Below are 25,369 nucleotides of genomic sequence, written 5' to 3' on the forward strand. Positions count from 1 at the left end.
TCTGCCTGAGCTACAGAGGACTTAAGCTAAATGAACCAAAGCCTAGTACGTTACCTGCCATACTTTGAAGTGGTAATTGCAGAACTACTTTTCTTTGCTGATCTGGCATTGCTGTCTCACACTCTGCTTTGCTATTGTGCCCTCCTTTGTTGTTGTGATGTTATTGTGGTGACGTTATTGTGGTGACGTTATTGTGGTGATGTTATTGTTGTGATGTTTTGGTTGTGATGTAATGGTTGTGATGTTGTGGTGTTGTTGTTGTGTTGTTGTTGTGATGTTATGGTTGTGAAGTTATAGTTGTGATGTTTTGGTTGTGATGTTGTTGTGATATGGTTGTGCTGTTGTGATGATATGGTTGTGATGTTGTTGTGGTGATATGGTTGTGATGTTGTTGTTGTGATGTTATGGTTGTGGTGATATGGTTGTGATGTTGTTGTGAAGTTGTGGTTGTGATGCTGTTGTGGTGATATGGTTGTGATGTTGTGGTTGTGATGTTGTTTGTGATGTTGTTGTACCGTGGTAGTTGTTGTAGCAGATGATGCATAAACACCACATAAGCTAATATCCACCTCACACTCTTCCCAAGCCTTTATTCCTCAAGCTCCCCTCTACAGCCGCGTTACAAGTGGCTCTTAGTCTCAAGACGGCCAATAATCAGCACTGCTGACCTCTTAAATGAATAAGTTTGTTGATATGTGGTGTTCTTTTTTCTGAAGCCACAAAGCTGCAGGGTTTTAAACGCTGCTAACTCTGTCAAATGTCACCCGGTTGAAGCCAGTTGTCTAATGATTAAGTGCGGTGATCTCAAACCTGCCCCAACCTGGGCGCGGGGGATCAAATTTCAGCCCCCTCTCAACCTACGGTGCCAGGCTAATTAAAATGTATTTTCTCCAGGCGACCACTTCAGCCCAGAGGGCAGGAATCGCAGTGGAAAATCTGGCTCTTAAGATATTGCATTAAATGTATTGTAGAGACACCAGAGAACATTGTGGTTTATATGTCTCCTGTGTTTTTTCTCCTCTCTCTCTCTCTCTCTCTCTCTCTCTCTCTCTCTCTCTCTCTCTCTCTCTCTCTCCACCTTTTTTATTGTGATCATCACTCTGGAATTCACACTTTCTTTGGCAAAGATTGCACTATGAAAACCAATGGAGCTTTTATAGGGGCCTTACCCTATTTACTACATCCTGGGCACAGTTCTCACAGGTGGAGGAGAGAGAGAGAGACGGAAGGCTCTTTTTCAAACTAGGGAGCTGATTAACATAATCAGGAAGTGTTTCACAACTTCTAGCTAGCAGACAGCCTAAGCCCACCCAAGGGCAAGGCAGCACTAGTTGACCAGACAAGGTAAAGCAAGCCGTTAACACGTTGCCGGGCTTAACATATAATATCAGACGCTGAAGTACCTCTGCAGGTGAAATATTTAAAACCCACTTCCTACCATTATGACTGTGTTTACACCAGTCCACGACTAGTGTAAATAACAGCAACAGCTGCCCTATACGTTCTGCTGCATTTCTCCATCTACGCCTTGTTTCTCCCTCATCAAAGTTGCTCCTCTCCAGAGACGTGTTATTTGGGTGTCATTCAGTTCTGAGACTGGAAGAGAACAGTGGCTCAAAAGTGTGATGCACTGTCTCCATGTGATCCCCAGATAGATCGGGGCCCGTTTCCTGCTCTGCCTGCTCAGATTACAAACGACATCTGAATGTGTTGTGCCCCCCCCCCCCTCCCCAATTTGTGCTCTCCCCAACAGAAGAAGCCAATCAACAAGATAAATAGCTCGAGCGCCCATGTGAGAGGGAGCGCTGCACCTCCACCGCTTCTGCAGGGCCAGGCTGACAAACAGGAGACAGCAGCTCCGGCTGCAGCATCATCGGAGAAGAGGGAGAATCTCTGGGCTAAGGAGATGGAGGAGTATACGTTCTCCCTACAGTAAGTCTCACCACTCATTATACAACTTCCAGTCGCAGCACGGAGGAAATGTGTGTGAGGACAGCTTTTTGCCTCGCAGAAACGGGGCCGCAATAGCCCCATTTTAGCGCAGAATGTCTCGGTAATAACTACTATAGAAACGATGGCACACTCACACATCTTAGGTAGTGCATTGTGAAGAAGGCCAATTTTTTTTTTTTTTTTAGGGTTGTGGATCAGCTTTAATATTTCAAATAGATTGTGGCTTCTATCAAAGTAATTGTTTGCATCATTTCCAGTCCAACATATATATTTTTTTATATCTTTGTTTATAAAAAGTGAGTGACGATATCTCCAACCCCATCGTGGTTATGTATCTCCCCTGGTGTTATGGTAAGATCTTTTAAAGGGGTGCGCATGGCAACATTGGCTCATCACACATACCTCTGTCACTGTGTGGTTAGTTGTTTTTCAATTCCCCTGCAATACAAACTGAATAAGAGGGTTGGGCAAATGTTTTCTCTTTATTGTGGCTTACAGCATTTGATTTTAATGAGAAAACAGGGATGTATCAAGCACAAACAGCCCAGGATACACATGGTATAAAACACCTCCGCCAAACACGTTTGAGAAAAAAATATTTTCATAGAGTATTAAAATAATATAAAGTGAGTATTGCTTATTTCAACGGGAAACAAAGTTTTGCAGGTATTTGTTTTTATTTGAGATTTGAGAACATAAATTAATACAAGGCGAATCTGCAACCATCACAATGAGAGGGAAAGCCTCACGCTCCCAGGGGATTAAAAATGGGCCTGTGTTTCCTCATTTCAGAGTAGTTTGTAATTTATAGCTTCCGGTGGCATATTAAACAAGATCAGAGACTACACTCTGGCATCTCCCGAACACACCAGGGGAATTAAAATCATTACCACGACAACAAAAATGAGGCCACAAACATGACGACACAATGCTAAGTGAAGGAAGAGAAAAGCACATAATGATTCTAACTTGTATGGGCAGACTATACGATGGGAAACATTTAAAGTGTGTTTTACTTTTACTTTAGGACACTTGGTTGATTATTCAAGATGTTTTAAGCTGTGGAACATATTACAATTTTGCCTTTATGCCCTATAATGAACTAAAGCCTTAGAAAGCTACTCCCATATTTATTACGTTTTAAGACCGAGCTCAAACTTCAAGCAGAGCTCACTCATCCTACATTACATCTGTTCATCACAGCAATCAGAGGCACTGATGTTGTCTTTCCTCAATATCCCAAACAGTCCTGCAGTGCTTGTTGAGTTACGCTGGGCATGTCTAGCACCTGAGGACTGTATGGGGAACAAGCATACGGGGATACTTGTATTGTTTTATTCACCATTACACTCTACTGTAATGATGTCATCTGTGATGCCGTGTGCTGGAGCTCTGTGTTCTATTCAGAATTTCTGGATTCATATTGGGGTGATTGAGGGATATTACTGCCATCTAGAGAACCACGAGAGACTGAGCCCATTGATGAGAGCCTTGTTTTTATGGCAAATCAGATATACACACCACGCTCACACTGGCTGCTGTGAATAATGTTCAAAACATACTGTATTTTCAGGTTGCAACTAACCTCAAGATTCTTATCCTCTCGACCATAACCTATTTGGTTTATGAAGGCATCTTGATGAAGCTCAAACAATATTCCCAGGAATATCATTACCATATCAAATTGCAAATCATATGCCAATATTGACCTTTCCTTTAAGATAATACACAATGCTGGATATTAATTCTACAAGAATGTCATTTACCCACACAAGAGCAAACATGGCGTGCATCATCGCTAACAAGAACTAGAGAATAAAGTCTTCCCTAAGATGAACCACTCTACTGGTTCTAACGAGGTAGAAATCAGTAACACCTTCTGGCAGATGATAAAAGACATTGAATGTTGTGTATTGTACATAATATAGCGGGCCTCCATAAATAATGTTTTCCATTTGAAGTTTTAGCTCTATGGGGCAGTATCTGGTTCAACCCTCTCTTTCTTGGAGTTTTGATTATATTCCCCTCTCAGTTTTATCCCCTCGATTTGCATATCAAAACGTAAAAAGGTATTAGTTGCCAACCTCAAATGCAACTCATCCCAAAACATCCGTCGCTGCACGATAATAACCGTTAACCATGAATTACAATTTCAAAGGAAAACACAATGCTCTTAAGTGCAAGTATTGACAATAACAGACAGTTCCCCGCAAATAAAAAGGCAGGAATTTCCTGCTCAGTTGATATCTGTTTGAAGAAACATGAAAGACACTCGCCGACCCTTCCACCTTATTTGATGTCTGCGAGTGGAGACTTCTTAAGCACCTTTCTCAAAAGAATGTGAGTGAATAAAATCAAAGTGTTTGATTGGTGTTGTAATTTGATATGGCCAATTTGCTACTGGATACCACTGCAACAACTTTTACTTAGGTAAACATATTTGAATTCACTACTATAGCCTACTGTACTGACCAATAAACAATGTAACAATCCAACAAAGCATTTTAAAGTCAATGGTGATCTGTACTTTTAGGACTTTTCTGATTCCATATAAAATAGGAAATGAACAGGAAAGTGGTAGCTGCATTTACATGTATCTTTAACAGCCTCTTATTACAACTTTAGTGGGCCGCGCAAACTCCTCCTGATTTCATTGTAGTGGGTTTTGGTGTAATCTGTTGTGGGAGGAGTTGCCTTTTTATCTGTTAGGAAAGTTTTCATTGGATTTGTGAAAACCAACTTGAACTTTAAGATGATAACAGTACTTGAAGTTTAAACTGTGACCTCTACACATGAGCACCTCTAATAATATTAAAGACCCAATCAGCATTGACACAAGGGGCCAGTACTCATGTGGAGCCAGTACTCATGAGGAGCCAATACTCATGAGGAGCCAGTACTCATAAGGGGCCAGTACTCATTAGTCAACTATATTGGTCTGGAGGACTACAGGTCATTACAGAAAACATATTTGTTCACAATCATCTGTCCCTCAAATGTGTTTTGCTTTCCCCCTCTGTTTGTGCATTAATTAGACTGCCGAGTGTGTCGCAACAATGGTATCCAACTAAATATTTTTTTCTCTCGTTTTGGGGAAACCTGTTTTAATCAAACTCACTCTCACATAACAATTAGATCTAATTAGCCCAATTATCAAGACTCTAATTACACTGAAATGTACCCCCTAAATCTCATATCAATTATATCTGTGACTTTTCTGTTAGAGAAAGAGAAAGGGAGAAAGATAAGACAAAGTGTAGCGACACCCTTCGCCTCCAGAGGCCACAGGGTGATACAAGTATCCCCACAGTAGATTCAGTCCATGCTGAAACTGGTAGAGGAGAAGCTCTACTGTCTGATAGCATTGTGTATGTCTCCTTATCGCTCGTTTGGATTTTGCACTGTCACATACTGTAATAGAGGATTGTTTCGACTTCAGTTTTATTTCTGTCGCAAATAATGAATTCCGACATTTTGAAGAATTTTCTGTATGTGCAGCTTTAGAAATTAGGTTGGTTCTGTTGAATCAATTTTTGGTATTTGAACTGTAGTAATCATTCATTTAAAGGCATCTCTCTCATGGGTGGTCAGAGGCCTTAATGCTTTCTAAGGTCTTTATGATCCATCAGAGCATAGTTCACCCAGTGCAGTCTATCTCTGTTCTGGTACCTTATCTTCCATTAGCTTCCTTCCATTCATTCAGTCTACCATCAATGGAACAGTTGCACTGTTGCAGCACAACACCAAATGCTGCATGCTGCAGTCCGTAGGGCATACGGGGGAAATCGTAGAAAATCTGTTTTGTTCCTCTGTGAGACTCGGAACCCTAACAGTTCTCATTGTGGCATTCCGTGGAGTCACCAGGAAGTCGGGAACACAGTGACCTACTTTCCCCTCCAGCCTGATGGGTTGGAGATCCACGCTTCCCTTCCACCCGTTCCCCGGCAGGGCTTGGCAAGGCGCCGCTTGAGTCCCTGCCTCTCCGGCTGTGTGTGTGACAACGAGAGGGGATGGCCAAATACCGCCAGGTCACGAATCGACGACGCTCACCTGTTGGCGGGGTAGGGGGCAAGCCCCTCTCTCCCTCTGTCGGCAATGCCGCTCTGCTTTTGGAAAGAAAAAGAAAAGTAAGTATTTTTTCTATGCCTGTTTGTTTGGAAATGGCTATGAAAACACATTGTGCTTTGTTATGGGTTGGTTATCTAAATATTGCACTGAAGTGCATCGCTGATTTGACAGTACATTGACCAAAAAGACTAGTGCACACTGATGTAAACAACAACCAGAGAGGAACGCCTGGAACCTGAAAGAGAGAGAGGGAGAGAGAGAGAACCACCTGAAACAACAACAACCTTCCTCAACGATCCCACATACTGCGCTACTCTAATCCAGAACCCAGCAGGGGTCAAACAAATCTGATGTAATGCTCGGTGGAGTGGTGGGTAGAGGTGACGAGCGGTCACCCACCACAGGTTCCCAGAGCCCTTTCCTGCATCCGTGGCCTGGAGCACATGTTGCCTTCACCCCTCCGGGTTGTGCTAGATGTTGCTCCCACTTCAAGGAATGAGCGCTGTCAGCTTTCAAACAGGCAGGTCCCTGCCCTGATGCCATTTGCTCGTCCCTGGCAAAGTGGGCATACGATCAGAGAAAGGCCCTCCTAGGCCTGGCAAGTCTGGTATCGTCTGGTCTGGGTCAGTGAGCTGTGTTTCCCACATCCCCTTTATGGAGAGAGAAAGAGAGAGACGGAGAAAGAGAGAGGAGATGTTCACAGTGCACAGAGGGCAGGGGCAAAGGTGAGGCTGCTCTGCCACTCTTTTCCAGTTCATTTGTCTTCACATGTTATCTGAATGACATGAACACTAAAAAATATTACCATGTCAATAAACATCTTGAAAAAGTTTGACTCATTCCAGTAGTTTTCCCAAAATAGTTTTAAAACAATAAATGATGCTTGGATGGAAGTGACTTTTACAAGACAGAGACATACTGACTAATGTACTGTAGTACAAACATACAGAACACACTCTCCTTGTACAAATAAACACGGGATCCTGATTTCCAATAGAACAACATTGCTGACAGGTTGCTCTGCTAACAAGCTGACAGGCTGTAACCGTTGATTTTATCCGCTGTCTGACAGACATATTTGTATTTCTAAATATGACGTTGGCCGACCATTTGGGCTATTGTCAATTTTAACCAAAGCACACTGTCTGAATCATCGCTGTCCGACTGACCTGTTGTTACCTTTCCCTGTTCTCTGGGTAGTCATTGGATTCAATTATTTGCATAGGCAATGGTACAGTATGTGTGGCAATCGCTATGTTTGTAGGGTAGACTATTCCAGCGTCCTTTCCCCACACCAGTCTTTTACGTGAGTGCATGAGCTTTGTCGGTATGGGCTAGGTCGCTATTGTCAGTCTCACCCTTCGTTGGCTGGCCGGTTGCCAGTGTAAATACTGTGCCTGACACACACACACTCTGGAGGTTTCTGTGGGCCTAAAGCCCCATGGCTCTGGGATTACAGTCTGCCAGTTGGCCCTGATGGAAGGATGCAGTCTTAGTTGGCCAATCATCACCACCACCCCCATCTCCTACCTACACCCCCTCCATCCCTTACCTCTACCACAATCTTCCCTTACCTACACTCCCTAACCCAGAACATCAACCATCACCACCTTCCCCTACCTACACCCCCGAGAGGGGAGCATGATGGAGCTTTGAGACACTAACATGCCTGCTGGGAGCGTGTGCAGTGGCATGTGGGGTAGCGTGATGTGCAACCTGCCTGGTGCAGAGAAGAGCCTCACACATGCATGCTGGGAGTGCAGCAGTTCTTGTTGCTCCTCTCTCTATCTCACTCTCTTTCTTTCTCTCTCTCTCTCTCTCTCTGGTGACAATGTCCTGCAGTTATGAAGACAAGGTCACGAGTAGAATGAAACTACCATGTTAAATACTGATGCAATTCTCAGGAGGCTTCTTGGGGCCTCCCAGTGTACATCACCCAAATAGATCTCTCCAGAGCACTTGTGATTAGTTGTTTCCCCTGCCATAATCAGAGGGGTTATTAAACTGCAGCGATACCACACCGCAAAGCATTGGATTGTTTTTTAAAGGTCAGAATTATACTGAGGTGATGGAAAACAACCTGCTTTGGGATGCTAAGTGCTGTGTTTATAGAGGGGGAGAGTAAGGGTAGCCCCTTTGGTTTGTTGATCCCAGGTGCATGCGAATCCTAATGTTTCCACCGCTATTTATGGTTCGCTATGGGACTTACAATTTCCATGTTTTAATCCTAAATCCATCAAGTCTATAAAAAGGCCACATGTTGCATTTTGGGTTGAAAAACAGGGAAGAATGGCTACCTCATGTAAACAGGCAGGCCTGTTCTCATGAACGAGGCCAAAACACGTTTCGGGGGGATATTTGGCTTGGGTAGAACCTTCCTCTGACTACCCTTTCTCTCTGCCAGTTCTGTAGCAATATTACAGTGCTAGCGTTTCATTGGTTCTCCTACACTTGCCTTGCATGTAAGAGCCTCCTCCTCGCATTAAAAAAGGCCCAGGCAGCTATTAGTCAAACAAGGCCTCCTAATTAAGTGGAACATATTTTTTCACTACTTTTGATTAGGTTAGAGAGCCCAAGCTCCCAGTCCCTCTCAGCTGCAAATAATTCTGATAATTTGGCAGTACGGGCATTATGCTATTCTAATTATATGATGTACTCCAATTCTACAGCTGAGTCACGATGCCATAATTCTCTTTACTATACCCCAAATACCTACTGCTTTCCCATTTTCTCAATGAAACTCATTTATGTGTATCTTGCTTTGCCAGTGTCCTGGAAATGGGGCAACATATAAAACTGAAGATGTTAAGGTAATTGTAGGGGTTGGGAGAAAAAGAAAACCATGTTAAGTTAAACCTCGAGAAAATTGAGCACATTTTAAAAATAACAAATAAAAGTTCTCATAAGAGGATATCAAGATGACTTAATTAACCGAAAGCCTCGGTTATGGCCTCACGGGCATGCTGTTGTGGGCTTTTTTACGTCCCTTTTTTTGGCGGCTTTTAGAAAAATAACCACCACTGCTGGACCATATGATTATCATTTAATATATCTTATGGGGGAGAGTGTATTTGGGATTTTCACTTTGTTTTTGTTAAGAGGTTTCATAGCTTCCTGCTTGACTTCATCCCACCTGCTCCAGATTTTTACATGCCAAGATTGTTCAATCTATTACAGATACTTCTACCCCAGAAGTAGAAACACCTAGATATGTCTAGTGATAACTATTTTTGCCGTTACAAAGGCTCTTTAAAAATGTGTACACAGTGATGTAATGTTGTCCCATGGCTTGCAGAGTTACCTCCTCCCTATTGACCCAGGGGATACGGCACACAGTGACAGTGATGCCAGCCTGACTACAATATTGTCCCTAGTTAATTGTCAGCAGCATTAGAAAGGTCAGGCTGTTGGAATCACATAGTGCCCCTCGCTGTTTTGATTGAAGCATTCATTCCCAGCTCGTGTTTTACCAGGAAGTGTTTTTTTAAAGCTATCAAGGGTCAGATTAACTAGGTGACTTTCTCTCTCTCCTACATATGTAGGATCTTAATTTGACCTATATTGTCACAGTAAAATAATCCTGCAGCAACAGGATTTGAACATTTAGTCCATAATGTTGCTTGATAAGTGGTTAGGCTATTAGCTGTCCAAAAGTAGGTTACATGAAAAGTGCAGTACTGCTAATATAATTGTGTGTTAGTGTGGGTTTTCAGTGAATTTATGTAAATCACAAAGCTCACCTGCATTTCCTGCGAAATGTTTCAGCAACAAAAGAGTGATCAAATTAAGGTCCAGCATCTGTAGGCCAGGTTTAGTCTGCTGTCAATTATAGATAATAATCTTAGTTTACTGTCACTGTAGAAAATAAATGCTGTTCTACTGCGCCTGTGTGTGTGTGTGCAATGAGCTACAGTGGTGTTGAGGAGCATATGCACCCTTCACTGTGTGACGACCCTTAACTTAAGAAAAAAGCCCATCAGCTGTTGAGGAGGAGACAGTCATGTCTTGTCTCTCTCACTTCAAAGAACCAGGTACTGTAACTCAGTGCAGTGCAGGCCTGTGAAATCCTCCTTGAAGTTCAGGCACTCTTTGGATGTGTTGTGTAAAACACGTCGCTATAAAGTAGACATACACTGTGATATTGCTAATCCCGCGATTTACCATCAATCACCAAAAAAGCACAGCTCTCTTTCCACCACTCAGCGGCTTGACGCTCGCTTTAAGTGAGACTGCTTGAGTAAAAAACATAGAGAGACGGAAGGAGAGGGAGCATGCTTGCTTTGTTTGAAAACTGGGAGTTAGGAAGATACTTTGACTTTGAAGATATTTGCCTGTAAATCTTGTAAAGTGAGTGTAGCTGCTGCACCAGTGGAGCATAAAAGCTCTAGTGTTAATTTATGCATGTATTCTCTAATACACTGCAGAGGAGCAGCAGGCCTGTGTGTAATGTGTGTGGTTGGGGCCCTTAAGTGGAAGTGACATAGTACTTTGGTTCCAGGATGGTATTATTACATTCTTAGCTGGTTTTTGCTCAGATAACTTTGAAAACCCATGTTGTCCTCAGTTGTAAGCTATAGAAGCTGATTGGAAATCGGTCTGTATATGGTTTGCCATTATGTCAGACAAACCTTCTGAAACGCAAAGGAAAAACAGTTCCCTTGTCCTGGCCTTGCTTACAGAACATAGAATGTAAACAAGGATGATATGTCATTTTTTTGTCAGTCCTATCTTTCCACTTTGCTTAAAAACTCCAGTATTTTTGACTTACATCACCGATATGCATTCAGCGTGTGAAGAAACAATAACATTATGGGGCATTTGGCGAACTGTCTAGCTAGCGTTTCTTTAAAAAAATACATCTGCAGATAAGAATCCGTTCCCCAACAATGGGGCTTCAGAAAGAAGTGGTTTTGGTACATTTACAAAACAATGCCCATGCCCCCCCCCCCCCCAAAAAAAAAAAAAAAGAAGAAGTGACAGCAAATAACTTAATCCTACAATAAATGATAAATATGGTCTTTAAGTGGCCCCAGATTTAGAGCCTTAACTAACGGGGAGGGGGAATATTTCTCAGGGTTACCTTCTTTTGTGCTCCCACCCCTGCAGCCATCTCCGCATAAATCAGCTTTAAACTCCACGCCACACTGTCTCCCTGCAGTACTGCCATCATTACCCATGCCAACGTCAAGGCTTAATACCTGTCCCTACTCACTGCTTACTTTATACTATTTTGCTATTTTTAAAGAGCATGGCGTTCATGTCCGTGGTATATCACATATGTAGAGAGAGATGCTCTCTTGTAACATTCAACTGGAGAGGGGTGTGTTGCAACATTATCCAGATTTTAGTTGAAGCTATATGATTTTATTCATGGAGAGTTGTTTCCGATTATTGGTGTATGCAATGCTAATCTTCTTTGAAAACTTAGAAATAAACAATAATGAACTCCAATGAAAATAACCTGGGGGAAAAATATATATATATGGACATTCCTGCTGACTGCAGGACTGCAAGGACTGCTGACTGCAAGCCCCCTCCAACATTGTTTTGAGAATTTTGTAGTACGTCCAACTGGCCTCACAACCACAGACCACGTGTAACCATGCCAGCCCAGGACCTCCACATCCGGCTTCTTCACCTGTGGGATCGTCTGAGACCAGCCACCCGGACAGCTGATGAAACTGAGGAGTATTTTTTGTCGGTAATAAAGCCCTTTTGTGGGGAAAAAGTGGGTGGGCCTATGCCCTCCCAGGCCCACCCATAGCTGCACCCCTGCCTAATCCATAGATTAGGATCTAATGAATTAATTTCAAATAACTGATTTCCTTATATGAATTATAACTGAAATTGTTGCATGTTGCATTTATATGTTTGTTTAGTATATATGGAATAGCTTTTTTACATATGAAATAGTATATACGTTATGTCCACAATATGTCTCTTTGAATGTATGGCACTGTATAGCTTTGCAATAAGGCGTGACATTGGAGTGAAAATCCTTCTCATCACATCCCCTCTCCCTGCTATTTAAATATTATACTTTTGGTAATTGGAGGTCCCACAATGAAATCAATTCAGTGGGTGATAACAGATTTCACATCGCGTTACCCATTTTTCTTTGAGTAGCCCCCTTGTGTGGAGACAGCTAAAAATATTCCTATTCATGCATCATCAATATCTTCATTACAGGAAAGATGGGAGTCAGGTTGTATTTGCAGTTCCTCTGTAATGCCTCTTGACAGGGTATCATCTTGCCTATGTCTGTGACACATAGCTTTTTTGTCTACTTTGTAATTCCACTTTTGCCGACGTGCGGAAAGCCTTTCTGTACCACGCCACGAAGCCAGAGTCGTGATAAGGCCTAGAATGATACAACTGACCTTTTTCCAATGACAAAACAGCAAGTAGAGACAAAATACATGCACTTTGTTAAAAACTCACCACATTTAGGTTGTAACACACTAAATTTACAGTATGGGCTTCATGAATAAGTGCATTGACAGAATGGAGTAGTATTTTTTCCAGTAATTGACTTGTATGCTACGTAGTTTATCCTCACTGTACCAGTTTGTTTCAGAGTGCTGCATGAATATTTATCTACAGTCTATAACTGTTGACTGGGCATTTTCTGAATGAAAGCGAGCTCTCCCACATGGAAAGAACTTGAAGCGATCTCTCGTGTTTATCTGCAAGGAAACCTGAGAACTTAACACAAATAATTTAACACTTCACAGAGTGCCTTCCTCCGGGGTTTGGTTGATGATCACTTTTAGTTTATTGTGACTTGATTTAGGAAATTACCAGCCACATCCTGTGACTTAATATTGGGTGAATTGCGCTCCACTGGACTCAAATCTAACAGTACAGTTGGATGAGGGGATGGATAGAAACAATTGATTATTTTTGCTTTTCCTCTTTAGGCATTATATGCAAACCATTTCCCTGGGTACACACTACAAAGTGAATACCAAGCATCTTTGGGAACAGAAAGATGGCTAGACGTATGGATGTCCACGGGCCATTGCCTGGAGAAATATTAGGATGCACCTTCGCCTTGTTTGACTCTTCTCACACTGACAAGGGGACATGTTGTGTCTTTAGCTGCGCGCGCGTGTGCGTGCGTGTGTGTGTGCGTGCGTGAGTGTGTGTGTGTGTGTGTGTGTGTACTAAGTTTGGAGATGGTAGGGGAGACTAGAGCCCTGTTGAGAGAGGCTCTTATGCTCTCAGTCTTGTCCTAATGTGGCGTTCCAGTTTTCCATGCCAGGTCATTACTGGCCCAGCAGCACCCACTCTCTCCTCCTCTCCATCCAGACTCTCCATCTGTGCCCTCTATATGAAAGAGAATGGCTGAGCAGGAGCAGGGCTGCACTGGGGAGAGAGAGGTGCACTGTGGAGAGAAGCTGAGCAGGGGTAGGAGGGGCTGCTGAGATAGGCGAGAGAGGCCTGTGTGAGGAGAAGCTGAGCAGGGGTATGAGGGGCTGCTGAGAGAGGCGAGAGAGAGGCCTGTGTGGAGAGAAGCTGAGCAGGGTAGGAGGCGCTGCTGAGAGAGGCGAGAGAGAGGCCTGTGTGGAGAGAAGCTGAGCAGGGTAGGAGGCGCTGCTGAGATAGGCGAGAGAGAGGCCTGTGTGGAGAGAAGCTGAGCAGGGGTAGGAGGGGCTGGTGAGATAGGCGAGAGAGAGGTCTGTGTGGAGAGAAGCTGAGCAGGGGTAGGAGGGGCTGGTGAGATAGGCGAGAGAGAGGTCTGTGTGGAGAGAAGCTGAGCAGGGGTAGGAGGGGCTGGTGAGATAGGCGAGAGAGAGGCCTGTGTGGAGAGAAGCTGAGCAGGGTAGGAGGCGCTGCTGAGATAGGCGAGAGGCCTGTGTGGAGAGAAGCTGAGCAGGGGTAGGAGGGGCTGGTGAGATAGGCGAGAGAGAGGTCTGTGTGGAGAGAAGCTGAGCAGGGGTAGGAGGGGCTGGTGAGATAGGCGAGAGAGGTCTGTGTGGAGAGAAGCTGAGCAGGGGTAGGAGGGGCTGGTGAGATAGGCGAGAGAGAGGCCTGTGTGGAGAGAAGCTGAGCAGGGGTAGGAGGGGCTGCTGAGATAGGCGAGAGAGAGGTCTGTGTGGAGAGAAGCTGAGCAGGGGTAGGAGGGGCTGCTGAGATAGGCGAGAGAGAGGTCTGTGTGGAGAGAAGCTGAGCAGGGGTAGGAGGGGCTGGTGAGATAGGCGAGAGAGGCCTGTGTGGAGAGAAGCTGAGCAGGGGTAGGAGGGGCTGGTGAGATAGGCGAGTGAGAGGTCTGTGTGGAGAGGAGCTGAGCAGGGGTAGGAGGGAGTGCTGAGATAGGCGAGAGAGAGGTCTGTGTGGAGAGAAGCTGAGCAGGGATAGGAGGGGCTGGTGAGATAGGCGAGTGAGAGGTCTGTGTGGAGAGGAGCTGAGCAGGGGTAGGAGGGGCTGCTGAGATAGGCGAGAGAGAGGTCTGTGTGGAGAGAAGCTGAGCAGGGATAGGAGGGGCTGCTGAGATAGGCGAGAGAGAGGTCTGTGTGGAGAGAAGCTGAGCAGGGGTAGGAGGGGCTGGTGAGATAGGCGAGAGAGAGGCCTGTGTGGAGAGAAGCTGAGCAGGGGTAGGAGGGGCTGGTGAGATAGGCGAGTGAGAGGTCTGTGTGGAGAGGAGCTGAGCAGGGGTAGGAGGGGCTGCTGAGATAGGCGAGAGAGGTCTGTGGAGAGAAGCTGAGCAGGGATAGGAGGGGCTGGTGAGATAGGCGAGTGAGAGGTCTGTGTGGAGAGGAGCTGAGCAGGGGTAGGAGGGGCTGCTGAGATAGGCGAGAGAGAGGTCTGTGTGGAGAGAAGCTGAGCAGGGATAGGAGGGGCTGGTGAGATAGGCGAGTGAGAGGCCTGTGTGGAGAGAAGCTGAGCAGGGGTATGAGGGGCTGCTGAGATCGTCGAGAGAGAGGTCTGTGTGGAGAGAAGCTGAGCAGGGTAGGAGGGGCTGGTGAGAGACGAGAGAGAGGTCTGTGTGGAGAGAAGCTGAGCAGGGATAGGAGGGGCTGGTGAGATAGGCGAGTGAGAGGCCTGTGTGGAGAGAAGCTGAGCAGGGGTAGGAGGGGCTGGTGAGATAGGCGAGTGAGAGGTCTGTGTGGAGAGGAGCTGAGCAGGGGTAGGAGGGGCTGCTGAGATAGGCGAGAGAGAGGTCTGTGTGGAGAGAAGCTGAGCAGGGATAGGAGGGGCTGGTGAGATAGGCGAGTGAGAGGCCTGTGTGGAGAGAAGCTGAGCAGGGGTATGAGGGGCTGCTGAGATAGGCGAGAGAGAGGTCTGTGTGGAGAGAAGCTGAGCAGGGGTAGGAGGGGCTGGTGAGATAGGCGAGAGAGAGGCCTGTGTGGAGAGAAGCTGAGCAGGGGTAGGAGGGGCTGCTGAGATAGGCGAGAGAGAGGTCTGTGTGGAGAGAAGCTGAGCAGGGGTAGGAGGGGCTGGTGAGAGAGACGAGAGAGAGGTCTGTGTGGAGAGAAGCTGAGCAGGGGAAGGAGGGGCTGCTGAGAGAGACGAGAGAGAGGCCTGTGTGGAGAGAAGCTGAGCAGGGGTAGGAGGGGCTGCTGAGATAGGCGAGAGAGAGGTCTGTGTGGAGAGAAGCTGAGCAGGCTAGGAGGCGCTGCTGAGAGAGAGGCCTGTGTGGAGAGAAGCTGAGCAGGGGTAGGAGGGGCTGCTGAGAGAGACGAGAGAGAGGCCTGTGTGTGTGTGTGTTTGTTGTTTCCAGGCCCTGCACTCTCCTGCTGTCGTCTTTCTAAATCTCTCTTGTGTCTCCCTCTCTCCCTGTATATCCGAGTATATACTGTATATACTGTATGTGTGATGTTTTTTCCAGGCCTGTGCTCTCCTACAGAGGGCAGGGCGGTGGCGGCACCGGCAGTGGTAGCAATGGTGGGGCTGCTGAGCGTACACATTTGGCTCTCCGCATGATCCCGTCAGAGCTGGGCCTGTCACCGCGGCGCTGGGGCTGGCGCTCCTCCTCAGCAGCAGCAGCAGCAGCACAGCTCTGCCTCATTATGCCGCTCCTGGCTTTGATCTGGTTTGCAAGGCTCTACCTGCATTACTGCAGCCAGTGGCTCTTCCTCCAGGCCATCGCAGTTCCTGTCAACAAGTGAGTGTGCTTCCTTTGATATCCTCCTCTCTCCGAGGAGGTGGAGGAGGAGGAGTGATTGTGTGTGTGTAGAGAGAGTGCATGGGAGAGGAGAGAAGAGGCGAGAGCGAGCACAGTGCAGCGAATTTGTGTGTGTGTGTGTGTGTGTGTGTGTGTGTGTGTGTGTGTGTGTGTGTGTGTGTGTGTGTGTGTGTGTGTGTGTGTGTGTGTGTGTGTGTGTGTGTGTGTGTGTGTGTGTGTGTGTGTGTGTGTGTGCACACATAGATGTACATAAGTACTTACATACTCCCTCCCACTAGATACTGTATAAAAATCTGCCCATTACCAGTTTAACAAGACTTGCCTAAGCATTAATGAAACCATGTGGGAGAATTCATTGATTTCAACAGGCATTCTTGCGTGTGCATTATTTGGAAAGAATGTATTGTTTATTATTTTGTAGACAGTATTTCATAATAAACAAAGTAGGATGCCATTGAGAGGCTGTTACATCTCAATAGCACATGGTGTTGATTTAATTCATCACATTAAAAGCTAGACTGTGAATATGCTTACAAGCATTAAATCATAGAAAAGCCATCTGACATCTGACAGAATACGGGAAAAATGTGCATGAGTAAAAATGGAGTGGAGGGAGGGGGGATGGAGGAAAAAAACATGGAAATCGAGGGGGTCACCAGCCACCAACGGATGACAAGTTCCACATGTCTGGCCGCTTCCTCCTCTGAGCATTTCTCCCTGTAATGGGCAGTCCCCAGCTAGCTCTCTGTCTCCATCTCTGACAGTCTGGGGATAGCCAGTGTGCTGACAGCCTCCCCCCTGCCCCACCCCCTGTGTCTAGCCCCCTGTCTCACCCGATACCCTCCCCCAATAGTGCCTCTGGGACATCAGCGGGCAGCAAAGCGGGCCCTTCATGAGCGAGACACTCTCACTCAGGCCCCACGCGGCTCTCCCATCACCCCCAGCACTCTCACGTACACACACACACAGACTGTACACACACACACACATCATCACCAGTCAGGTGGCCAAGAGCCACTTTGCCAGCATATCACACCACCACCTCACAGGCCCAGTCATTAAAGAGCACCACATGCACATTAGACATTACACCACTCTGTGGCCCGCTCAGAGTACTAAATCAGTATTATTACTCCCCATTTTATATGGAAAGTCTGTCAACATTCAACAATATATCTTTCTGTAAAAATGACATTTGTAACACCTGGTACAAACCACAGATACGGTATATTGAAATACAGGGATAGGGATATAATGACTGTTTATAGAATTGTAAAGTTGCCATGGAATTTGACTTAAACTGAAGATGGAAACCTCTAGACAGGTCAGGACAGAATTGTAGACAAACCAAAATGAGCGTAGCATATAGACGAACAGATGAATTATTGAGAATACAGAAAGTGATAGTAGGTTTAGCAGTGTTGTGTTGGTTCAGAAGGAGTACAAATGGACCATCAGTGGGAGTAATGGCGAGTGGCTGAGAGTGGGTTGTTTCCCTAAGCGAATCACATGTGAATTAATGGGCAAAACAGGCACCTCTTTACTCACACAAGCACTACTCGCAGATGGTAGATTAAGAAACTCATGAGCCATGACGTGAATTGTTGTGTGTAGGTACAGTACATCTTATCTTACCTTTTGTTATCGAAAACTACAGTTTCACTTAAGTTGCATGCTTAGTTTTATAGAATTTACTATGAATTGACTGGTACTGTAGATCCATCATCTTTTGTCGCAATGTACTTTATTCATCATGTGATCCCCATCACAAACGGAAATTAATCGTTTTTGGTTATCATGCACACAAAAACTCTACTAGTATATTCTTTATACAATATATATTTAGACATAAATGTTTTGCTATTTCAGTGTGCTATCACATGTATATGTGATCTGTCTTGGAGTGGATGGAGCGCCCCAAAGAGCTGTTGTAGGCTAACACTTCTCTTGTTTTCCTCTACCCCCCCCCCCCCCCCCCCTTCCAGATTCCAGTTCCATGCTCACACCGTGGAGCTGGTCTACCAGAATTCCTTGCTTCATACCCGCGAGGAGTTGGCTATGGTCGTGGTGGGACCTCTGACCTTGAACGCCGTAACGTTGCTGCTGCTCCTGATCAGATGGGGCTGTCAGCTAGCGTTTGGCTCACTCCCCTCCTTCACGTCAAACTTTATCATGGCTTTGGGAGTGTGGACAGTGCTGGACCCGCTGGCGGTCTTTGTAGTGGATGCCGTCCTGGGGGTAAGTCACTTAAAATAACTTGGACACTTGTGTTCACATTAAATGGGAAGTTCACTTTATCTTAGCAAAGTGACTTTAGAAGTTAGGAAAAAAGCACACACAAGGTTAGATCCATGTCTTTTTGCATCAGGGATCCCGTTTTGTCTGTCCGAAAGAACTCCACCGTCAGATGACTTTCTGTTGTTTATGCGGAATGTGAAACCATGACATAGAGGTTGATAAGAGCATTTTGAAAGCCACACAGTGTATATGTGTGTTATTATTTGGCCTGGTATTTGATCCATCTATAATTTCAATAACCACCATATATAACAATGAACATAAATGATAATCCAAGGTGAATGTCCAGTATGTGTCTAATATACATGTGTACTGTCCAATCATATCCTATGGTTAATCATATCGTTATTAGTGAAGAGATATTAGCACAGTATAATATTTTCTCACGTAATGGAATACCACAGAGGGCCTTGATAAATGCATGTCCAACCAAACACTTTCCCCGGTTTTCTCTTTGTCGGAGACCTCTTATATTACCTGTAGATTACACTGTAGATGTACTGTACTGTCCTTTGCTTCAATGTATTTAATTCAGTGTATATACAGCGCATTCGGAAAGTATCCAGACCCCTTGACTTTTTCCAAATTGTGTTACGTTACAGCCTTGTTCTAAAATGGATTAAATCAAAAAATGTCCTCATCAATCTACACACAATTACCCATTGTGACAAAGCAAAAACAGGTCTTTAGAAGAAAAAAAACTGAAATACATAATTTACGTAAGTATTCAGAACCTTTGCTATGAGACTCGAAATTGAACTCAGATGAATCCTTGAGATGTTTCTACAACTTGATTGGAGGCCACCTGTGGTAAATTCAGTTGATTGGACATGATTTGGAAAGCCACACACTATATAAGATCCCACAGTTGACAGTGCATGTCAGAGCAAAAACCAAGCAGTGTGGTCGAAGAAATTGTCCGTAGAGCTCTGAGACAGGATTGTGTCGAGGCACAGATCTGGGGAAGGGTACCAAAATATTTCTGCAGCATTCAAGGTCCAAAAGAACACAGTGGCCTCCATCATTCTTAAATGGAAGGAGTTTGGACCCTCCAAGACTCTCCCTAGAGCTGAATGCCAAGCATCATGTCTGGAGGAAACCTTGCACCATCACTACGGTGAAGCATGGTGGTCACAGCATCATGCTGTGGGGATGTTTTTCAGCATCAGAGATACTTGTCAGGATCAAGGGAAAGATGAACAGAGCAAAGTACAGAGACTTCCTTGATGAAAAACTGCTCCAGAGTGCTCAGCACCTCAGACTGGGGCAAATGTTTACCTTCCTTCAGGACAACAACCCTAATCACACAGCCAAGGCAATTTAGGAGTGGCTTCAGGACAAGTCTCTGAATGTCCCAGTCAGAGCCCGGACTTGAACCTGATCAAACATTTCTTGAGACACCTGAAAATAGCTGTACAGCGACGCTCCCCATCCAACCTGACAGAGCTTGAAAGGATCTGCAGAGAAAAATGGGAGAAACCAAATACAGGTGTGCCAAGCTTGTAGCGTCATACCCAAGAAGACTTGAGGCTGTAATCGCTGCCAAAGGTGCTTTAGCAAAGTACTGAGTAAAGGGTTTGAATACTCATGTAAATGTGATATTTCAGGAGGAGGGTTTATGTCAACCACTTGCATTTCTAAAACCTGTTTTTGCTTTGTCATTATAGGGTATTTTGTGTAGATTGATGAGGGGAAAGTAACAATTTAATCAATTTTAGAACAAAATGTGGAAAAAGGCAAAGGGGTCTGAATTGTAGGCTCTATGCTTGTTCAGCGTCTGTCCTACAGTGCAGAGTCTCCTGTTGCGGATGCAGCCAAGCTCTACTGGCACTTCTACCGGACCGACCAATCAGGGGCAGCTGGAGTGGTCATCACCCTCTTCCTCTATGCCATCCTTTTCCTCCTCTCCACCACCATCCTCTACCTCTACTTCCTCAGGTCAGCACAAACATGCAGAGGCATTATGCCCAAAGAAACTAATTTAATGCATTTCTAGGATAAAATATAGAAGATAAAGTTGATTTAACTCTGAAGTCATTCTAATATTGAAATTGGCCATCGGTGCTGATGAGGCTAGACATAAGAAACACGGGAAAAATGGGACTCGCTAATGCCAATGAAATATCAATTGACCAGCACTGAATGCAGTACTATGCTATGAGCTTAATGTGTTTTCATACACATTACTAGGGTTTTCATGGTGTATGTATTGTAGTACTGTAGTGCTATTGTAATAATATTGGCATTTCCCACCATTGCTTCAGAACCCATGTCGTAGTTGACGTCTCAGTTCCTCGAAACAGCCGTTTCTGAACTAGAAATGGATCTTGCTCCAGACCTGTCCTGTCACATTGGGCTTTCGTGTCGACTTTGAGTCCTCCGTCTCTGACCTTCCTAGTGGCTGAAAAGTGTCACAACACTGGGGAAGCACACAGGAAGAGCGACTAGCGAATTAGGAATTATCATTGGGGTATTTTTAGATGGTCCAGCCTATGGGGACACCCTGCCAATGAAGAGTAAAAACCCTCTAACACCCAGTCCTGTCCACTAATTCCTATACCCACTCCCAAATAACCAACCCCCAGACCCCCTCAATCCGTGTGTGTGTCTGTGTTTTCACTCGACTATGTCCGCAGAAAACAAGTGTTGATCTAATCGGTTGTGATTTTAGAGTCTCATGAAATTACTAATGCAGTTATGCATTAAGCGAACTGCCACACAAGGTTGTCGAATTGAACACAGCTCCATAGTCGGTAAGAGAAGATGTAAAGCGTGGCTAATTCAGAACTAGGTAGATTTGTTTTTACATAACGTGAGTATGTAACATCCTTGCATAATACGATTAGTTGATATGGTGTATGGTGTATGTTTCATCTTTGTGCTGTATCCATATTGAAGGGCCTGCTGCTAGAGTAGATGGACAACGTTTGAGCTGCTCATCAGATGAAGTCTATCAGATTGAGGTCACCCCTGCTGGAACGTTAGCGCTAGCAGTGTTTGTGTTGTGATGGGGCTCTGCAAACCATTTTAGCACTTATCTCTCCCATGAGTCGCTCTGTCCTGTGAAGAAAGCAATGCTCCAATCTGATTGGCTCAGAACAACAGCCAATGAGAGTGGTTCCTTTCATTGGATGTTTTACTAAGGAAGTTGGGGTTTGATGGTGATTAGTGATTATTGCAAGCTGAAGATGTGTTTCATACAACATGTACTTGTAGGCCTGTTGTACCCAATTTTCCTACATTTTCTTCTCCTATTTTTCATTCCCGAAAGGCAATTCTCTTTTACATAATGGAAAGATTCAGTTGTAGGCCTAATTTTGGGGGAGTGGTGAGGTAGGAAAAACGTTGGGTATGTGATAAAATACTGTACCACATCCCCATCAAAAGGTGTGTGTTTTCGTACCCTGAAATTAGACCGAATCCCATTAACATTTCGAAATGTAAAAAGTCCACAATTGAATTAATCAGTTTAGAATCGGTCCGAAAGGGGGAAAAAAGGGTACCATTTCATTTTCCGTAAGCGGCCGCTTATCGGCTCAGCACTAAATGGACAATATTAAAACAGCAGCCAGTATTAATGATTTCTGCCACTCAGTCGCCGGGTGGATTGTATTGAATATAGGGCACGAGGCTGAGGAGGGCTGATAATTTTATGGGTTACATGTTCTTATTGGCTGTCAGAGGGAGAGCTCTGACACAGCTCGTGACCTATTTCTAAAAAAAAGCCTGGGGCTATATGTATAGATAGAATGAACTGTTATCCTTTTTTAATTACATTTTAGGCTGCCTTGATTCATTGGCTGAAAATATATATATATTTCAGTCATTTTTTATTCCTTCACCGCAAAACTTCACAAATAGAGGTGGTGACATTGATTGTAGTGGTATTACATTAGAATGATTACAAGGTAAAGGAGAAGGAAAGGGTCTTCAATTTTGTATAGAGAGGGACTGGTCTCCGTCTGTCTGTCTGTCTGTCTGTCTGTCTGTCTGTCTGTCTGTTAGGGGCTCTGGGGATGAGACAGCCACACACACACGTTTGTTTCACTATCCGTGTGAGGACCAAATAATTGATGATTCTGATTCAAAATCCTATTTTCCTTTTATCCTTAACCTAACCCTAACATTAACCCCTAACTCCTAACCCTAATTTAAACCTTAACCCTAAACCTAACCTCGAAACCTAAAATAGTTGTTTTCTTTGTGGGGCCTGGCGAACTGTCCCCACTTGTCCGAATTTAGCTTGTTTTACTGTCCTTGTGATGACTTCTGGGCCCCAGAAGGATGGTAAAACCAAAAACACATATATACACACACACACAGAGACACACACACACACGCGCGCACACACTGAATGGGCTGAACCCTCTCTGGACCTCCTCTCTGTCACACTATGCTCCTTAGACCTGGTTTGAAGGCTAAAATGGTTAGAAGTGAGATATATTGTGTTGAATGTTGTGACTATCTATGTGGAATACAGATATTAATGATTTGATATGGAATATCAAATATTCTGAACAAAAATATAAACACAACATGTAAAGTGTTGGTCCCATGTTTCATGAGCTGAAATTTGTGATCAAATTTGTTTACATCCCCGACGGTGTGCTGGGGACAATAAACGGACACTCTAAAATGTGCCGTTTTGAAACACAACGCAATGCCAAAGATGTCTCAAGCTTTGAAGGTGCGTGCAATTGGCATGCTGACTACAGGAATGTCCACCAGAGCTGTTGCCAGAGAATGTAATGTAAATTTCTCTACCATAAGCTGCCTCCAACGTACTTTTAGAGAATTTGGCAACCGTAGATCACGTGTAACCACACCAAGCCAGGACCTCCACATTCGGCTTCTTCACCTGTGGGATCGTCTGAGACCAGCCACCCGGACAGCTGATGAAACTGTTGGTTTGCACAACCAAATCATTTCTGCACAAACAGTCAGAAACCGTCACAGAGAAGCATATCTGCTTGCTCATCGTCCTCACCAGGGTCTTGACCTGACTGCAGTTCAGCGTTGTAACTGACTTCAGTAGGCAACTGCTCACCTTCGATGGCCACTAGCACGCTGGAGAAGTGTGCTCTTCAAGGATAAATCCCGGTTTCAACAGTACCAGGCAGATGGCGTCATGTGGGCGAGCGGTTTGCTGATGTCAACATTGTGAATATCGTGCCCCATGGTGGAGGTGGGGTTATAGTATGGGCAGGCATAAGCTACGGAAAACGAACACAATTGCATTTTATTTATGGCAATTTGAATGCACAGAGATACCGTGATAAGATCCTGAGGCCCATTGTCGTGCCATTCATCCGCCACCATCACCTCATGTTCCAGCATGATAATGTATGGTCCAATGTCACAAGGATCTCTACGCAATTCCTGGAAGCTGCATATGTCCCAGTTCTTCCATGGCCTGCATACACACCAGACACCAGACACCCATAGACTCCCAAGTGGTGCAGCGGTCTAAGGCACTGCATCTCAGTCCTAGACCTTGGTTCGATCCTGGGCTGTATCACAACCGGTCAAGATCGGGAGTCCCATGGGGCGGCGCACAATTGCCCAGCGTCGTCCGGGTAAGGGGAGGGTTTGCTGGGTAGGCCATCATTATAAATAAGAATTTGTTCTTAACTGACTTGCCTAGTTAAATAAAGGTCAAATAAATAAATAATTATAATAATGTTTGCATATCTGTATTCCCAGTCATGTGAAATCCATAGATTAGGACCTAATGAATTTATTTAAATTAACTGATTTCCTTAAATGAACTGCAACTCAGTAAAATCTTTAAAATTGTTGCATGTTGCATTTATATTTTTGTTCAGTGTATATAATTGAAACTATTGATTAATATTAATTAGCAGCTACCATTTAACAGATAAGGGTATTTCTATAAATAAATGGGCCAATGTGTGACATCACGGTCAACATTTCTAAATGGTTTGATATACATTTAAATATAATTTTCTAGCAGAATTAAAGTCTAGCTGGGCACAATGAGACCATAACACCACCTACAGTAGCAACAACAAAACATCGACATGTCATTCAAAATGTCACAAGAAACATGGACACCGCATGTTTCTTTGTCATGCCTAGTTGCTAGTTTTTTTTTGTGCTTTAGTCAACTTCTCTATAATTTATAGCCATGCTAAACATCCTTGAAGAATGAAAAAGATAAACAACAGCATTTCTATATGTTTTAATAGTTGATATAATACAATAGCATAATACAATGGATTCTGTCAATAAAATCACTGACAATAATAATAACCAATAATGAAATCATTATAATCAGTAAACTCTTCAAGCATTGTGTGTGAGTGTGTGTGAGAGAGTCTGTGTCTGAAAACTAGCTGTCAAATTCTTGCTTCCTCTGTCCTTGTTTCCTCCACTGCTTGCCTCTCCTTGAGAGTGCATTGTAGCCTGAGGGGAGGAACCTTCACCCCTCTCCCCCAATGTGCTTTGAGAGGGAGGTGAAGAATGGGGGAAACAAGGGGAGAATCTCAATTACATTTCCTTGATCCCTCACGTCCTCTCTCCTCGCCTCCTTCTCAAAACCCATTGGAAATGAAGGTGAGAGGGAAGGACCGCTGACATTCTCATCCAGTGGGTTTTGAGAAGGCGACAAGGTGAGAAGATGCAATGAATCAAGGAAATGCAATTGAGATTCTCCCAAGGACAGAGGAAGCAAGTATTTGACAGCTATTCAAGAATAGGAAGCTGAAGACCTGCTGTAAACAGTGAAAGGATATATTTACATGTCTACTATTTACATCCTTGCTCCATCCCAGCTAGTTAGATGTGCAAACAATGACTAGGGGAATAGCTCTAGTCTAGCAATATAAACTGTTGTTTTGGCTATATGGTATCATTGAAAAATATTACCAATGGTTAATTAGGTTGCTCAGATAAATCTGT

General features: G+C 44.4%; 1 protein-coding gene across 1 annotated transcript in view; it reads left to right on the forward strand.

Annotated features, from left to right (window-relative positions):
• The window catches only part of ofcc1 (orofacial cleft 1 candidate 1), a 111,212-nt gene that overhangs the window by 47,000 nt on the left and 38,843 nt on the right, over positions 1-25,369 (forward strand). The window contains exons 18-21 of the mRNA XM_064941015.1: positions 1,754-1,932; positions 15,854-16,129; positions 18,136-18,388; positions 20,223-20,386. Of these exons, the coding sequence (XP_064797087.1) occupies positions 1,754-1,932; positions 15,854-16,129; positions 18,136-18,388; positions 20,223-20,386 (872 nt within the window). The remainder of the gene's footprint in view (positions 1-1,753; positions 1,933-15,853; positions 16,130-18,135; positions 18,389-20,222; positions 20,387-25,369) is intronic.

Source organism: Oncorhynchus masou, chromosome 28 (genome assembly GCF_036934945.1).
Source record: "Oncorhynchus masou masou isolate Uvic2021 chromosome 28, UVic_Omas_1.1, whole genome shotgun sequence".
NCBI lineage: Eukaryota > Metazoa > Chordata > Actinopteri > Salmoniformes > Salmonidae > Oncorhynchus > Oncorhynchus masou.